The sequence below is a fragment of the Vitis riparia genome, chromosome 7 (assembly GCF_004353265.1).
Source record: "Vitis riparia cultivar Riparia Gloire de Montpellier isolate 1030 chromosome 7, EGFV_Vit.rip_1.0, whole genome shotgun sequence".
In the NCBI taxonomy this organism is placed as follows: Eukaryota; Viridiplantae; Streptophyta; class Magnoliopsida; order Vitales; family Vitaceae; genus Vitis; species Vitis riparia.
In genome coordinates this window covers 132,632-149,652 of record NC_048437.1, presented here as the reverse complement: position 1 = coordinate 149,652, position 17,021 = coordinate 132,632, and the positions used below count along the sequence as shown (strand labels likewise).

Here is a 17,021-nt window from a genome sequence, read left to right as displayed (position 1 = left end):
AATATGTTTTTCAAGATATCAAGATATCAAGATTCTCCCGTCTTTGACACCAGAAATGTTTTTGCAATTTTGTATTAGTCAGGGGTGTTAATTATTTTTTATATTTTTCTTGTATACTAGACTTCTTAAACAAGGTTTTAGGCTTTGGTTTCATTCAAAAAACATTTTCAAGCTTGAGTTTTAATTTAATCTTACTATGCTTGTTGTGCTGACCTGAAATCTGTAGTTGTGGTCGTTTCTTTGAAATCTAGAATAACATGTGCATGTTTAGGCCCCTTAGACATTTTTCATGTAATCTAGACACTTTAATGCACAATTTTTGGTTTGATTTTATCTCACTTGTAAGTTTGTTGAATAATTCAATCTTTGTATGATATGTTGTTTTGGCACGTTTCTAAGCAACAGTAAGTTTGATTAAATCTGGGATAATTGGTGCATGATTAGGCTTCTTGGTCTTTTTTGGTTGTGTTCTAGGCACTTTAGGATATTGTATAATTTTTGTTGTGATTTTATCTTATCTCTAATTATTTTATTCGGATTTATTTTGTAAACACCTGTGTTTTGTTCTGCTGCAGTATACCTTGTGTAAATGCGCTATTTTAATCCCCTTGTGCATGCTTTTGACCTTCATTGATTACTGATTTGTATTATAGGTATCTTGTACATGTTAGACCAGCTCCTCTTTGTATCATATCTCCCCTCTTCTATTTTATTTGGATTTATTTTGATATTGCATACTTGCTGTCAATTCTGATCTCTATACATATTTTAGTCCACCTTGATCCATGTTTAACATCTCTTGCTCCTTGATTTGAGTTATATATATCTTGATGTTAGAGATGCTCCTATTGTTATTTTATATCTCTTATCTTGCTTGTGGATTAACCCTTTTTGCTATGTGAGTGCGTTGCCCTACTTTGGGGGCATTCTTGAGGTATGCTTCCTTCCTATTTTGATTTATTTGTAAAATATGCATGCCTTGCCGCTTTTCTATGCTCTCATTTGATTATCACCCTAGCCCCATTCTTGCCTTTGTCTCCTGGTATCCATTGATTTACTAATCAATTGCTTTAGCTCCCTCCATTTGTTTAATAGAGACCTTTTTAGGGCTTAGAAGGGTGTTACGCTATGGTACATTCCAATAAGTAATCTAACCCCCGAACCTAGACTTGGTTTTTCATTCCTTTAAAAATGAGTCACTCTTAGGGTTTTCTTTTTTATTTTGTTTTCCCTTTTAAAAATAAACAAAAATAAGTAGCAACTCCAACTTTTTTAAAAAATAAAATCATTTTTTCACGATAAAAAGTGAGTCTTGCCGTCGAGTGGGGACGTGAAAAGTGTGGGCCCACAAGGTAGCTACATGGCACTCATTGATAAGAGGCACCTTGAATGGTAGGCTTTAATTCAACACAAAGGGAACATTAGATAAGGCTTGTGGGTTGTGTAGGAAGCTAAAGAAACACCTTTGGTTGAATAGGTGTGTTCAACTAGGTGGTTGTGACAGTTGCATGACCACCACCTTAGATTGTTGTTTGAATTCAAAATTGAAAGATGTTGCAGTCTCATATAAAAAGCTTGCTTCATCATTGCAGGACAACATAGGGAGAGTTATTAGATTGTAATAATTATTATGAGGTTATTGGTTCTCTAACTTGGGGGAATTTTATAAGTGTTAGGACACTTGGAAAATTTTGTAACTGAGTAATACAAGTTGGGAAGATTCCTATATATGGTTGGTTGTCTTGTTACTTTGCTTTTGCTATGGCTTTTTGGCTTAAGGTTAGCTAAGATTGAGACCTAGCATTGCACACTTAACCAAAAAAGATTGTAGCCGATTTGCTGGGTGTGACAAGTGGTATCAGAGCACCACAAGAGAAATGGCTAGGGTACTGCTACAGAAGCCTTGAGAGAAAGGATTTCTCAATTGGAAGAATTGTTAGGAGAATGGCTAAGTGATGATGGCATTGTAGCCTCGTGGGCAAAACAGAATGTGGGGGAGAGTCATCTACAATGGAATTTGTTGGAGACTCACGACAAATTCATTGAGGACAAGGTGGCCAGTTTGAAGGCATATGTCAAAGCCCTAATGGATGACTTCAAAACCACACTCCAATCTTTTGAAGAAGACATTGCAATCCTTAAGAAGACAGTGCTGCAATGAACTCCCTTTAATTTTGAGGCCCTTCTAAAATTCGTGTTCCACAACCTAAGGGCTTCAATGGCAACCGAAATGCCAAGTAGGAGAATTTCCCATGGGATATGGAGTGATATTTTAAGGTTACTTGCATCTTAGATACAGAAAGGGTCTCCATCATCGGTATGTATCTTACTGGTGATGTCATGCTTTAGTGGTGAACTAAGCTAGAAGATGATACTGAGTCCTTGAAAGCTTAGCATCACTAATAAGATACATACAGGTGATGGGGACTCTTTCTATATTTGAGATGCGAGTAGCCTTAAAATACTAATCCATATCCCATAGAAAATTCTCCAACTCCTTGGCATTTTGGTTGTCATTGAGGCCCTTAGGTTCTAGAACACAGATTTTAGAAGGGGCTTCAAAACCATAGGGAGTTCCTTGTAGCATTGCTTTCTTGAAGACTACAATGTCTTCTTCAAAAAGCTGAAGGGTGGTTTTGAAGTCATCCATCAAGGGTTTGATGTCTGCTTTTAAACTATCCACCTTGTCCTTAATGAATTTGTCGTGAGCCTCCACCAAATTCTATTACACAGGGATCTCCCCCACACTGTGTTCTAACCACAAGGCTGCAATGCCATTATCACTTGGCCATTCTCCCAACAATTATTGTACAAAAGCCATGATAAGATGATATATATGGAATATATAACACAACTACAAGCATGGCTTAATGGTTGTTGCCTTTACTTTTCTTACTTGAGATTTTAGGTTCAATCCCTTCTTGTGTAATGTATCGATTGGCTTTTCTTAAGTTAAGAAAATGGCATCATCCCCACATTGGAAATGTACAAGAAAAAATAGTGTATTTATGCTCCCATTCATCTACCAAAGGCAAAATGTGGGTTAGGCATGGATTGGTTGTGATTGAGGCCTATAACCCACAAACTAAATTTTTAATGGGAAAGCGACACAGTTGGGCGCTTACATGGCTCCGATATAATCATTCAATGTGGGAAAAATCACCAAAAAATCGGAATATCATTGATAAATTGACAAAAAATTAGTGAATCGATGGAAACATTGGATAGTAGAAATTTTTGTCATTTTTCATCTTAGGTGTGTTCAATACACGATATTTGTATTCTAAACCTTGATAAAAAATTTAGCTCTCCTCATAATAACAAAAAATATATATCTAATTATAATTATGAGAGAACAAGTCAAAATAAATATAAACATAAATGTAAATTATATCAAAATTGTAGGAAAAGAATAAATAGGAACCTAAAAAGATTCAAAGACAAATCAAAACACCAAAATAATAAGGAAATACCAAGATTTCTCAAATGTGGGATATTAGGGCACCGGTACTAAATGTTAACCAACCAAAAAAAAAATAATTAATGAAATTCAAATAGATGCACAATATAGAAGAATCTCACAAAAAACAATTAGAAAAAGTATTATTCAACTCTAGTAATTCTTCAGAAGAAAGTGATTCAGGATATGAAAAGACTACAGTTCTGAAGTAGAGTTAAATATAATGATAAAGTAGCAAAATAAATTTGCTTAACCTGTTGGCAAAACTGATGAGAACCATGATTACAAATAAAATATTTGTCAAAATTAAAGAAAGAACGTAAGACAATGAAGATGATATACAAAAAGAAAAATTTTCTATTAAAAATCCTTACAATTTAGGAGCATCCTAAAAGATTTGAAATGAAAGAAAAAAAACCCTTACACAAGATTTGCAAATAGAGAAAAAATATTTGGAAAAAAAGAACGAAAAAAAGGAAGAAATTGGAGAAACGACTAATTTCCAATATCCATTTTTAAACATAATTGCCCCAATTCTTTACCAAAAATTTCATGCTAACATAATGAAAATTTTAAATGAGGAATACAAAATCAATTCAAAAACTACAGTAAATTAAAAGTTGATCTAAGTTGTACACATGAAGGTTTCTGTCAATGAAATATTTTGAAAGAATGAGGGAAAGGTTACACACTATAAGTGGATAAAAATTTAATAAGGAAAATCAATTATGAAACAACAAACACACATGTTCATAACCAAGGAATATGTTTAAAAACATGTCCATACTCTAAATGAATGATTACCTATAAAAAAAAAAAAAAAAAAACTAAATGAAAGATTTGAATGGATAGATGGTAGGTATTATAAACCCCTTTCCTTACAAGGATCCAAAATTACAAATAAGATATGGTTGACCAACTCCTTATTACTCTTTGTTTCTAAGCAAAAACCTTTAGCTAAAACCTGAAACTGGTCTCATACATGTGGATGCAAGTAAAGACTAGAAAGAAAGTTTTATAATTTATTTATTTATTTATTTATAATATTGGAAGGCCCTTCCTGTTTGGCTCCTGTTTTTTTTCTTGGGGGGGGGGGGTGGGGAGAGGGGATTTTCATTATCTTTTATAGGGAATTGTTCGTTAAATGTTCTACATCCATCCTCATTTGTACCTCACAATTTCCTAAAGTTTTGTTTGCATACCATAATCTCATAAATGGTTCAGCATGAATAGATTAAACTTTTGGGAATGTGCATACATTTTAGGACATTAAAATAGACATTGATAATCTATAATAGGAACATGTGTATCTTAGATTAAAATTGAAAAACATGGAAAAACTCAAATACACAACTTGGAGAACAAAGATAAAGAAATGAAAAACAATAAAAAATTGTCTCTATCAGTGGTGAACTTATGGTTGAAGACAAGAATACGTACATGCTTTGTTATATCCTCATGCAATCTTTGGGCCTTCTGTTTAAGCTCTACCTATCAAAAAAGGCCACTTGTTCAGTTTTTAACACTAAAAATTTGATATGCATACTAATTGGATTAAAGTAGAACAAAAAACTAAAACAAATTTATAGCCAAAATATTGCAACTCAAGAAACTTAATCGAGCTGAGAATTAATACTAATATATAGTCTATATACCCAGAATCTTAAAGGTTGTTTTGACATCATTTCTGTTTTTTGTTAAGCAAAGAACAAATATATTAAAAAGTGCCAACAAAAGGACACAAAAAAATACACAGCATATACAAAGGTGTCAAAAGGCTAAAGGATAAACAAAAAAACAACCCCTTCATCTTAATTAGAGTTCACCCAATCAATAAAGGCCAACATGGACAAAGAGCTCTCTCATATGTACACTCTAATTCACTTTCAAAAAATTATACACAAAGGATTGTTTGATTGTTTGATTCGCTTTTTCAAAATTATCAAAAGCTCTCCTATTTCTTTTTTTATTTTTTATAGGTAAAAGTAATTGTATTAAAAAAGTATACACAATGAATACAAGGAAACAAAAAACAAAAAGGCGTAGACACACAAAACCAACCGCACCTTACAGAGCTCCTAACCAATCTACAAAATTAAGCATCGACAAGGAGCCCTCCCCAATATACAATCTTACCCAATCCCAAACTAGATACAAAAAAGAACTTTTTAAAGAATGATCTGAATATTCACAATTCTCAAAGGCTCTCCTATTTCTTTCCCTCCAAATAGACCAAAAAAGGCATAACAGAGCAACCTTCCAAGCCTTTTCCCTTTTTCTACCAATAGGGAAGCCTCCCCAATTCAAGAGTAAACCTCTCACCGAAGAGTGCATCACCCAATGAACACCAAACAAAGCAAAAATGAGCTGCCATAATATATGAGCTTTCGGGCAATGAAGAAGAATATGAATACTCATTTCTTCTTCCTCTTTGCACATGTAACATCTATTAGGCATCTTCCAACCCCTCTTTTTAAGCTAATCTAGAGTCAATATCTTTGCCCAAGTTGCCTCCCAAACAAAAAAGCCGACTCTAACAAGGACCCAGGAGTTCCAGACTATATACTGTGAGGGAAAGGATCCACTCCCCTACTAGCCAAGGAGGAGTAGAAGGACCTAACAGAAAAAATACTACTCATTGTGTCAACCCACTCCACTGAATCCTCAGTATCCATAGAAATAGCATGATCATACAACCTCTCAAAGAAGATGTCTACCTCCTCCAGCTCCCAATCATTCAGTTGTCTAATAAACCTAGGATTCCAACTACCACCATCCCAAGCATCAGCCACCCGAGCATCTTTAGAGGAAGCTATAGAAAAAAGGTCCAGGAAAGCATCCCTCAACGGCACATCCCCACACCATCTATCCTTCCAAAACTTCACCTTGTTTCCAGAACCAACCTTGAAACGCATTCCAACTTTGAGGTCCTTCCAACCATTTCTGATTGTTTTCCATGCTTTTGGCCACTTCTTCCCAACAAAAGATCCATGCCAGCTTAAAAGGGCATCCCTTATTGGGGAGTACATCACCCATTCTATCCTAAAAAGAGCATAATAAGTTGTCATAGCACAATGTGATCAACAGTTTCTTCCTCTCCTTTGTACAAATAACATCCATTTAGAATAATTTTGTTTCCTCTTTTTAAGCGGTGCAATATCAATATCCTTTCCCATGTAACTTCCTAAGTGAAAAAACCTACTTTCACTGGGACCTAAGGATTTCAAATCATGCTTGTGGGAATGCCTCCAATCTTTCATTAAATAAGATAAGGAAGAATAGAGAGATTGAACTGAGGATTTCCACATTTTGAGTACAACAAATCATCTACACTTGCAACATCCTAAAAAGGGCCTCCACCACATTTAGCTCCCAATCATGGATCTATCTTGTGAACCTTGGTTCCAACAACACCCTCCCCTTCTTGCTCCTATACCTTGGCTACCTAAGCATATTCAATAGTGCCTATTGAGAATAACGTGGAGAAATCCTCTCAAGGGTTCATCACCACATCATATGTCCATTGAAAACTTCACCCTTCACTCATTTTCCCTCCTTGAAAAATCATTTTACTATTAAATCCCTCCCATCCATTTTTGATAACCTCCCACATGCCCACCCCCTATCCTTCCCTTAATTGAGTTGTGTGGAACCTAATTATACTCTACACTTTTTCCCCACTACCACGGATTGACCTTCATGATAAGATCGATTAAGGGGGTGTTCGCAAGTGTGAACCCCCAAAGTGAATTTTGTTAAGGGGTATTTTAGGTATTCTACATATGTATTCGTCTACCCTAATTTCACATTATATAAGGGATTATTAGGGCTCCTCTCTTCCTCCCCATACATACCTAAAGTTACCCACTTCCAAAGGAGGTCTTTGTCTCTCTCACAAGTGATTCTCCTACATCACTTCATGGAAGATGTGGATGTTGGGGACCTTAGGGTCCAATGATTCATTCTCCTTTAAATATTTCTAGGTGTTGTTTAAAATTGACTCTTTCTTTTCTACCCTCAAGGCAACCTCATTTAAAAATCCAAAACTCTCCCAAAAATTCAAGCCTCAACTTTAAAAACCTAAAGCCATTAGCCAGGGTCATTGTGTTCTATGTTCATGGTGTCAAATATCAAAGCATCTTCTCCAAGATTCTCTTGTTGTGATAAAGATATTTAATAGTGGGGATTGCTTGGGTAGCTCCTAGAGGTGTTTATCATTTGATGATTACATACAGTCCAATGAAAAAGGAGAGGACTGGAAAAGGGATGTGTATTAGGATAGAGCCCTAAAAAACATGACATGATGTACTAATAAATGATTTTCATTATAATTTATAATATAATTTTAGTTTCTCATTTCTCTATCTTGTTCATGCATTATCTATTTTGAGCATTCAAGCCTGGGATCACTTGTACGGGAGATCTGGGGCATGGATTCCTTTTTTTCCTGATAGGTAAATAAGCAAATATATTAAAAGCGCAAAGAAAGGCGCACCAAGTACACATGAAGTATACAAAGAAAGCATAGAGCGCCAAAAAACAGATGAAAGGAAAAAACAACAAACCGCTATTCAAGCCCTACAATGCTAAGAGAACAACAACAAAGAGCACGCTTCCTCACCCAAGCCACCTTGGCTCACAAACCTTGAAACCCAAGAAAAAACAAAGGAACCATGGATTCCTTACAAGAAGATAAGTAGTTTACATCTGGTTCATGGATTTAGGCAATCTATTTGCGGTTGTAGTGTACTACCATCTAATTAGAGGGACGACTTGTCTCGATTATCAGGATGAGGTTCCCATGGTGAGTGCACTAATATTTATGGTTACACATTGGACATAGCCTATAGTGAATCATAACATTGGTTATCGAGTAGTGATGATTTCATCAAACTACTATGTTGTATGGACTCTCAACCTTGAGAGAATATTGAGATGGTGTCAAGGCCTTCAGTGGCTTTAACCAACATGTGAGATCTTAAAGTGGTCATATATTCCTTATGAATTGAGTCACTGTTGATTAAGGTAGGTGATAGCAAGTATTTTCAAGATAAAGATCATAATATCTTGTAAGTTTGAGATAGTTGTTCCCTTAGGTGATTCTAAGGACATGTGATCAAAAAAATTATGATCGTAGTATTTCCTTGAGTGAAATTTGACATATGCTCTTGAGAGTTGTATTATGTCAATTGATTACATAATAAAAAAATTTGAGACTAGAAAATTATAAAGGTAATCTTGTGAGGCCGAAACATTCATCTCATTAGATTATGAACAACAGTTCATGTAGAACTTGCATGCAGTGTTTAGTAGGTCATAGACCCGAGCTTCATATCTTGATTTAATATTATAAGATATTAAAGTGTAGTTGACTATCTACAGTTGGATGTTGAATAGATTTCAAAATTGGATTCTGAGGGAGCCAATAATTTCATGTGGGTTCCATTGGTCCCACTCAAGGTCATATTCCTTGGTGGCATATTATTTAAGAGACATTTGAGTTCTTTCTTAATATGTGTGAGAAAGGGCGTTTTGGTCAATAGATAAGATTGCACAATAGCTTATAAATGGTCTTTTTGTATTAAACAAATTAATTAATTAGAGCCCATTAAAGCTAATTAATTAATTAGGACCTAGTGGGCTTGATTAAGTGACCTAAGCCCAAAACGCCTCAAGTCACTTAAGCCTTCAAGGGAGTTTATATAAACTCCCTTAGGGGTTTAGGAGACACTCTTGCTTCTTTGTCATTCAATCTTCTAGATAGGGGAACCTTAACCTCCATCCCCATAAAAAGGATTTCATCAGTCTCATGTGCTAATGTCTAGGACAGAGAGTCATAGGGTTGAAGATCGCAAAGTATTTAGGATTCATGCCAACTTTTTCACCAATTGGAATCGATCTGCGAACATCTAGATTGTAGGTATTGCTTTTACACGCCTAGATTTGCAATTTTTTTATATGTATATGCTTTCATTGCATAGATCTAGAGATCTCTAGGATAGTTTTGCATACATCCTAATGATCTAGGGCATGGAATGATCTTTTCTAGTCATTCCTACAATGTATGTCACACTATCCTACCAAACTGATAAATTATCAAGTTGCACAAGAATGTAAGGACTATTCAAGACATGAAAAGACCAATGGCTGAACTGTTGGAGCATATCTATTCTATCACATCCTTCTGAATGTAAATCACTAAGGAGTACTTTAGAGTTCCCTCAAGCATCTTTATGGGACTAGAGTTTGATCCACTTTCTAGTTAAAAGAGTGATGTATATTCAAGCTGAGTGAGCTCCTTCGATGGTTTTGGCGTTCTAAAATTTAATTTAGACATGTCTAAAAAAACGAAAACATCAGATATGATTGTTACATCTTCTCCATTATCTTATGAATTGTATGAAAAAGAATTTATATCATGGATACAATAAAAAATAAAGTAGATGTCACTCAAAGTAAGCTACTCTCATCCCCAATCATGACTAAAGTGCCCTTATTTCGGAACTTTTGTAAATTTACAAAAAAAAAAAAAATGAAAAAAAAAAAAAAAAACCTGGTGTGGCTATTGTTGCATGCCTGGAAATCACGTGTATATCATTTCCCTCTTAGATGTCTCATCTCCTTCATTTTCTTCTTCATTAACTCAAACTACCAAACTTGTACCAGGAATATAGAAAACTCTAGATTGAAACTAGTGGGTTAAGATTCTTCATTCCTTTCCTCAAATGAAACCCCTTTTTTACTTTTTTTTAGTTTGGTTTGGTTTTCTGTTTGGTGTCTTTTGATTTCTTTTTTTTCTTTTTCTTTTTTTGTCTTTTGTTTTTAATTTGTTGGGTGATAATGCCAAGTTTTTTTGTTGTTTGATAATGTTTCTTTTTGGTTGTTTTATATAAATTTATATGGATGTGTTAAGTTTTTAAATTTTTTTGGGGAAATTAACAGGGTTAATGCTTATTTCTACTTTTAATCTTGTTATTGGACAAAATAATGTTTGTTTGTGGTTGTGAATATACATAGGAAAAACAAAAAACAAAAATCCAATTGAAGATGTGAAGAAAAGGAGTGGTGAGAAGGAAGTTATTTGAGAGGGTCCATAAAAACAACAAGACTTGAAGAGAACACAATTCTTTGATAGCACCAATGAAGAGAAGATGGGCAAGCAAGCATGAAGAGCAATAACTTTAGGGTTTTGTATCAAAGTTTTTGTACATACTGTCATTAAATTAATGACTTCTTGCCTAACATTGCAATATTTGTTGCTTATGTGGTATTTTACTTTTGCAAATTAAAATTTTTTCTCAAAGGTCATAAATGTAACTTTAAGGGACCGGTCTCCTCGTATGAAATAAAATGTGTTTCAGTCTTTTTGGATTTAGAAGGTGAAGAGCAAGTCACTTTTTTTTTCCATTTTGATAGATAAAGAAGAAAATATATTAAGAGAGGCGCCAAAAGAGAGACTCAAGGGAAAAGCAAGTCACATATTTTCAAGCTGCTACACCTTATCGCACTTTTCCCTTTATTTTTTCAGACATGTCCAAGCATCAGCATCTACATTCCACCATTTAAGATCCTTTTCAGCTAATTTCCTACATTCTAAAATTTAGGAATTTGAAGGATTGGACACCTACACACGACCACCCATGTGATATAGTTTTGTATATAGTGGGATTCACCAATGGTTGTCTTAGGTTACTAAAAGTCATAAAGGAACTCAGTGATACACAATCATTGGATATGAAGAATTATGGACTTTGATATGGGATCTCCCTCATGGAAGCCTTATATCAGCTAGTCAAGAAACCAATGAGCTTGTCAAAAAGAAAAGCCTCTTCTCTAGCAGATTTGTCCAGGATTAAGTTTTTTGGCATCCTACCCCCTTTGTTGAGGCTTTCTACTTGATTCTTTGTTTAGCCACTAGGCACCTGTGCTTTTTCTTTTTCCTATTTTGAAGGACTTGCCAGCCTCCTTTTTTTTTTTTCTTTTGTTTTGTACAAATTCATTTAAGTATAGTTTCTTGTAGAGAGAGAGAGAGAGTGAGAGAGGAAGAGAGAAGTTTTGTCTTAGAACTTTTCTAACATCTATTCTTCTTGCTTTTTAAACAAATCCACCACCTAACCTGTAAGATAAACAGTTTAGCCTACAGGCTTCAGAGGTCATCTGCATCAAAATGGCTTAAATTATCACTCTATTCAGTCAACAATTTCTCTCTTAAAAGTATCTAAACTAACAACAATTGTAGAAGGTTTCTACAAAGGAACATGAACATGAACATGAACAGAGTTACTGAGGTCATATAAAAAAATCACATGGTAAAAAAAAGGTACGTAAGGAAACCTACAACAGTGAGCCTCTTGAGCAAGCCATCTTTCATTCTTTGCTGAAAATCCTTGCACTCTTCCTGCAACAAACTTGACAAAGCTTAGACAAGCTCACAAAGTACAAGCACAAGTATGTAAAGTATATAATCTAATATACGGAGCAGCCAACTGCCAATCAGACTGGAAAACTTCTGTCCTTGTCAAAATGGGCAGCCGGTCATGATGTTACCAGTTCAAATATCTCTAACTTCTTTTTTTATCCATTCAGCTTGCACTTCTAGCATTCTCTTCTTGGATCAACAAGTAAGGCTCCAATATAACATCAAGTTTAATGGATTCCAGAAAATGAATCTGCTAAAGAGGAACCAAAGAAAATGTACAAACCCAGATATAAGGGCAGTACTAGTTCTAAAAAATGAATCCACTAAAGCGGAACAAAAGAAAATGTAAAAACCCAGCTTTATGTCTTTATTGTGTACCCTAAGAGTGGTTAGATTAAAATTAGAGAAAATTCAAAGGGATTTTTTGTGGGGTGGGGGAGCTTTGGAGAGGAAGCTTCATCTTGTAAAGTGAGCTACTATCTATTTGAACAAAAAGAAGGGTGGTTTGGCAGTTAGATGTCTTTCTACTCTCAATAGGGCTCTTTTGTATAAGTGGAACTGGCGCTTTGCGACCGAAAGGGAGACTCTTTGGAAGCAAGTTATTAGTAGGAAGTTCAAGGAGGAAGAAAGGGGTTGGAGTACCCGGGAAGTGAGGGAAGGGTTTGGTGTGGGGTTTTGGAAGGAAATCGGGAAGGAAGGGTCTCTATTGCAAAACAAAGTTGTATTCTCTGAGGAGGACGGTAAAAGAGTGAGTTTTTGGAAAGACAAATGGTGCGGGAACGTTGCTCTTTGTGATTCTTTCCCCTCTTTGTATGCCTTAGCGACTTCTAAAGAGGCTTGGTTAGTGGAGTTGTGGGATTCAACGGGTGAGGAAGGGGGTTAGAGTCTTAGGTTTTCTAGGCTCTTCAATGATTGGGAGGTGAAGGAGGTGGAAAGTTACTTGTGACAATACAAGGAAGGAGACTTAATTCTACTTTGGAAGATAAGGTGTTGTGGAAAGAGACCAAGGACGGAATTTAGTGCTCTAGATTCAAGAAGTGTTGTTTAGTTTCCAAAGAGCATCATTTGGAGCCCTTGTGTTCCATCTAAAGTGGGTTTTTTTGCTTGGGAAGCCTCTTAAGGTAAGGTGTTAACTTTGGATCAACTAAAAAAAAGGGAGTGGACCTTAGCTAATAGATGCTTCCTTTGTTGTGCAGAAAAAGAGTCTATTGATTATATTCTAATTCATTGCACCAAGGCAAGAGTTTTATGGTAGTGTTTGCTCTTTTTAGAGTGATGTGGGTCCTTCCATATTCGGTTAGAAATACCCTTCTTGGTTGGCATGGTACCTTCATGAGCAAGAAGCGTAGTAAAGTGTGGATGACAGCCCCCTTATGTTTTTTTTTTGGGCGGTATGGTAGGAAAGAAATAGAATTGCTTTGGAAAATGAGGAGCTTTTTGGTGGGAGGATTCCTCATCCTTCTCTTGTACTTCCTTTTTATCAATATATCTCTTTGTCATTTCCTATAAAAAAAAACTGAGGAGCTTTCAATTCATAGGATAAAAAATTCTTTTGTATGTAATTTTTGGTCTTGGACTAAGTCGGTTATAGATGAAGGACTTTTACCTTTAATTAACTTTTTTGATTGGTTGGGTTCTAGATGACAGTTGGTGAATTTTTTGTATACCCTCTTCTTTTTGTTCTTGCCTTTTGGCACCTCTTATATACCCTCGTATGCTTTGGGTCAGCCTTCAGGCACCCTTTTCTCTCTTCATATATATATATATATATCTTTTTTTTGTGTGTTTACTTATCCAAAAAAAAAAAAAAAAAGGAAGCAACAATATCTGGATTTGTCAAATTTGATGAAAGTTAAAATTTCAATTGACTGAAAAGAAGGAAGAGTCTAGAAAGAAATGGAGCAATCTTTAGACCTTGAAATCAAACATAGATACAGGAATGGAATCCAAAGAGGCTGATTACTCCACCACATGTCTCATTAAGAATAGAATTTGGTTTCATCACCTCCAAATTACAATATAAGTAAAAAAAATCAGGGAAAATTGAGCAATAGTTTCCCATGGACAATGGTGTACCACCTAACCAAAAACCAATAGAAAGAAGTATTTTCAATTTTAAAATCTTTATGGCATCTATTATAAGGAAAGTTACAATATTTTCAAATAAAATTTTTGCAATATTGGGAAGGAAGGAATCAATCCAAACAAGGAAGGCATGTGTGATATACAATTACCAAATTGAGGAAGGCAGTTCACTTTATTAGAGAGTGCCATGTTATCAAATTAAAGGAATAAGGTACACCTTAAACGTCCCCTTTACACATCACATATATAATGAGTGACTAAACTGAATGCTGATGGTTTGAGAGATCCTGCCAAACAAACTTTAAGATCAATGAGCATAGTCACCATTGTCCTCCTTCCTAACACAAACTAGTATAACAAAATTAATATATCTTCCAAGTTTACGTCCAAATAATTAATTCTTGAGGGAGTTCTGCGACTGAAACTCTCAGCCCAGATTTCTGTTTGAATCATGCTTTCCAATTCAAAGTTAAAGAGTTGAAAAGCATTAGTCTAGGCTTGAATTAATAAAGCAAAAGAACTAATGTAAGTCCTTGCTTAGCGTTAAAAGCCCAAAGATGTTAATCCATCCTTTCTTTGTTTTGTAAATTGTTTAGATATACTAAGTTAAAGCTTTTTTTTTTCTCTGCTTTTATGTGCGCCCTTCTATAATATTGAATACTGGGTTGCACCCTTTTCATTAGGTTATTTTTATATATTTATTTCATTCACCTATCAGAAAGAAAAAAAAAAAAAAGGACAGGAAATTTGAAACCTCCAAACATCAAATCAGATCACTCGGGTTTTATATGTATCATCAGACTGCTACAGTGCTGATTACCTCAGAGAATTTATCATCTGACAGCATGCAAATGTGAATGTCTTTAACTGAATTGGAGACTTGAAGGAGACTCTCTGTATTGCCATCAGTTCCAGAGACCTTCCTTATGCCTATCAGATAAACAACAATGATACCATTTGTTAACCATCCAATGCAGGGAGAACATATGGGCCAGATAACTTGAAATTGTTATATCTTCCAATAACCTAACCCAAAAGAAACATACATTAAGCCAAGACAGCTGAAAACACATTTGGAAAGAGAAGAACCATAAACTTCCTTCCCCTTTTTAAAGGATTTCTCATCCTTCCAATGTTTTCACAGGCTAAAGGAAATCTTTAGGTGGTTTGCTCATATAAGGCAAGGCCTAAGCCTCAAGTCAAAACAAAGCATAAGTCTCAACTTAAATAAATAAATAATATAAAAAAATTAGAAGAATATTAATAAAATCACATGAAAATTGAATAACAAAATTAATTATCTATCATTGTCAATAATTTCAAATTTTAGTTCCACTTTTTCTCTTCCAAAATTTAAATTTGTCTCATGGCTTCATCAAATAATACTTAGCATGATAGGATTATTATAACACACATGAACCTTCCCCTTAATTTTTTCACATTGTGTGACACTTAGAAGCCTCCTCTAAGACAACCTGTGTTTACCCACATGAGATTGCAACAAAGAAAGCAAGAAAAAAGTGATCAAGGCAACACAAGGTTTTAAGGTAACCCTACCCCAACTTGTGTTACTTCTACACAAAGTTTACAAGGACACTTAGCCTTTCTCTTGACCAAGACTCCCACATTCACTGTTGATGAATTCATGCTTCAAATAGCTAGTGGGCACACTATTTATAGGCTTCATCAACCAACAACTTCTCATATTTATAGGAACAACCTATTTGAATTCAAATTCAAAACCTTTCAAACTCAGCCTCAAATTTCAATTTCAAATGCTTTCAACCATCTCTATGCCTCAACCATTTGTCACATGTCCCTAGATTGTTTCAAAGTCCTCTGTTGCTACCACCAATTAGCAACATGCAACGCTTGCTCCTTAATCAGTGCCACCCGTCTACAAGCTCAACAAACTATGTCACCATCTTAGGAACTAGTTGCTTGCACATTTGCTCGCCACCTAGTCCTTGTTAGGGAGTTTGGCTTAGCTCATGTCAAATGTCTCTCTAGCTTAACCCACATGTTTGCTCATCATGTATCAAAACCTTTGTCAGTAGCCCCTTGCTTGGGTTGGGTTGGCCCTAATGCTACGGAGTTTTCCATGTGTCATGTATAGTGTCAGCCCATTGATTGTGTCTAGGCAGCCCATATGCATGTCAAGCCCTCTCTTGGTCCATATGTTTTGCAACTTTCCTTGGTGTTAAGCCTTCTCTTAGCTCTTGGCTCGTGTTGCTATTTTGGTCCATGTACAAACCAACCCAATTGATAATTTTAACCAAAGGCAAGCATGTTCCTCCATATGTCATAGTAGCACCCTGTGTCATTGTGTCTACAGGTTGCACCACACCCCATGGCATTACGCCTATGTGTGCATGCTACAAGGTTCATCCGTGTGGTTTGCTCGTGTTTAAGGCCCATCATGCCGTGTTCTGCCTAACTCGAGCCACCATCACCAGCTTTGATTTCCCTTAAGGCAACCACAAAGGCACACTGCCCTCTCCTCAATTCCCTCTCTACCTGCATGGTAGAGAGCATTCTTGCCTTCAATGATTTGCTCGTCTTTGGAACCTTGCTCAATCCAGGCATAAAGCAAGATTGGGCTTTATCCATCACTCACAACCCATTTAGGTGTCACAGCGATGTCACCTTAGCCTTCACAAAGAACTAATTGCCAAGTATCCAATCCAAGTCATCTAAGCACACTCAGTAAGTTTGTTGTGCCTTTCTAGACACCTAACTGAATTAACATGTCTTTGGCAATGCCATTTGTCTCCTGCTCTTAGATATTGTACAACCTTTAGCTTGTTGTCATTCTTGCTCAACTTCAGGCTAACCCGGTTGCCTCTATAATGGCAACAAAGTTGTGGTTTGTCCCACTATCCACCATGACCACAACCTTCTATACAATTCATTGTGCATCAACCCTTTATGTTCCCTTAGTTTAGCCCGAATGGTGTTTAAGAGTCAAAGACATTCACCTGACTCAAGGCTTTAGGTTCACTGTCATCATCTCCGACCATAAGGGCATTCAGCTTCTTCTTGAGACAATCCTTGACC

At 35.7% G+C, this 17,021-nt stretch overlaps 1 protein-coding gene across 2 annotated transcripts in view; it reads right to left on the bottom strand.

Moving 5' to 3' along the window:
- The window catches only part of LOC117917891 (uncharacterized protein At5g08430-like), a 49,928-nt gene that overhangs the window by 18,057 nt on the left and 14,850 nt on the right, over positions 1-17,021 (bottom strand). For both annotated transcript variants that reach the window (XM_034834351.1, XM_034834350.1), the window contains exons 3-5: positions 14,785-14,894; positions 11,799-11,858; positions 4,901-4,951 (exon numbers count right to left, since the gene is read on the bottom strand). In XM_034834351.1, the coding sequence (XP_034690242.1) occupies positions 4,901-4,951; positions 11,799-11,858; positions 14,785-14,894 (221 nt within the window). The remainder of the gene's footprint in view (positions 1-4,900; positions 4,952-11,798; positions 11,859-14,784; positions 14,895-17,021) is intronic.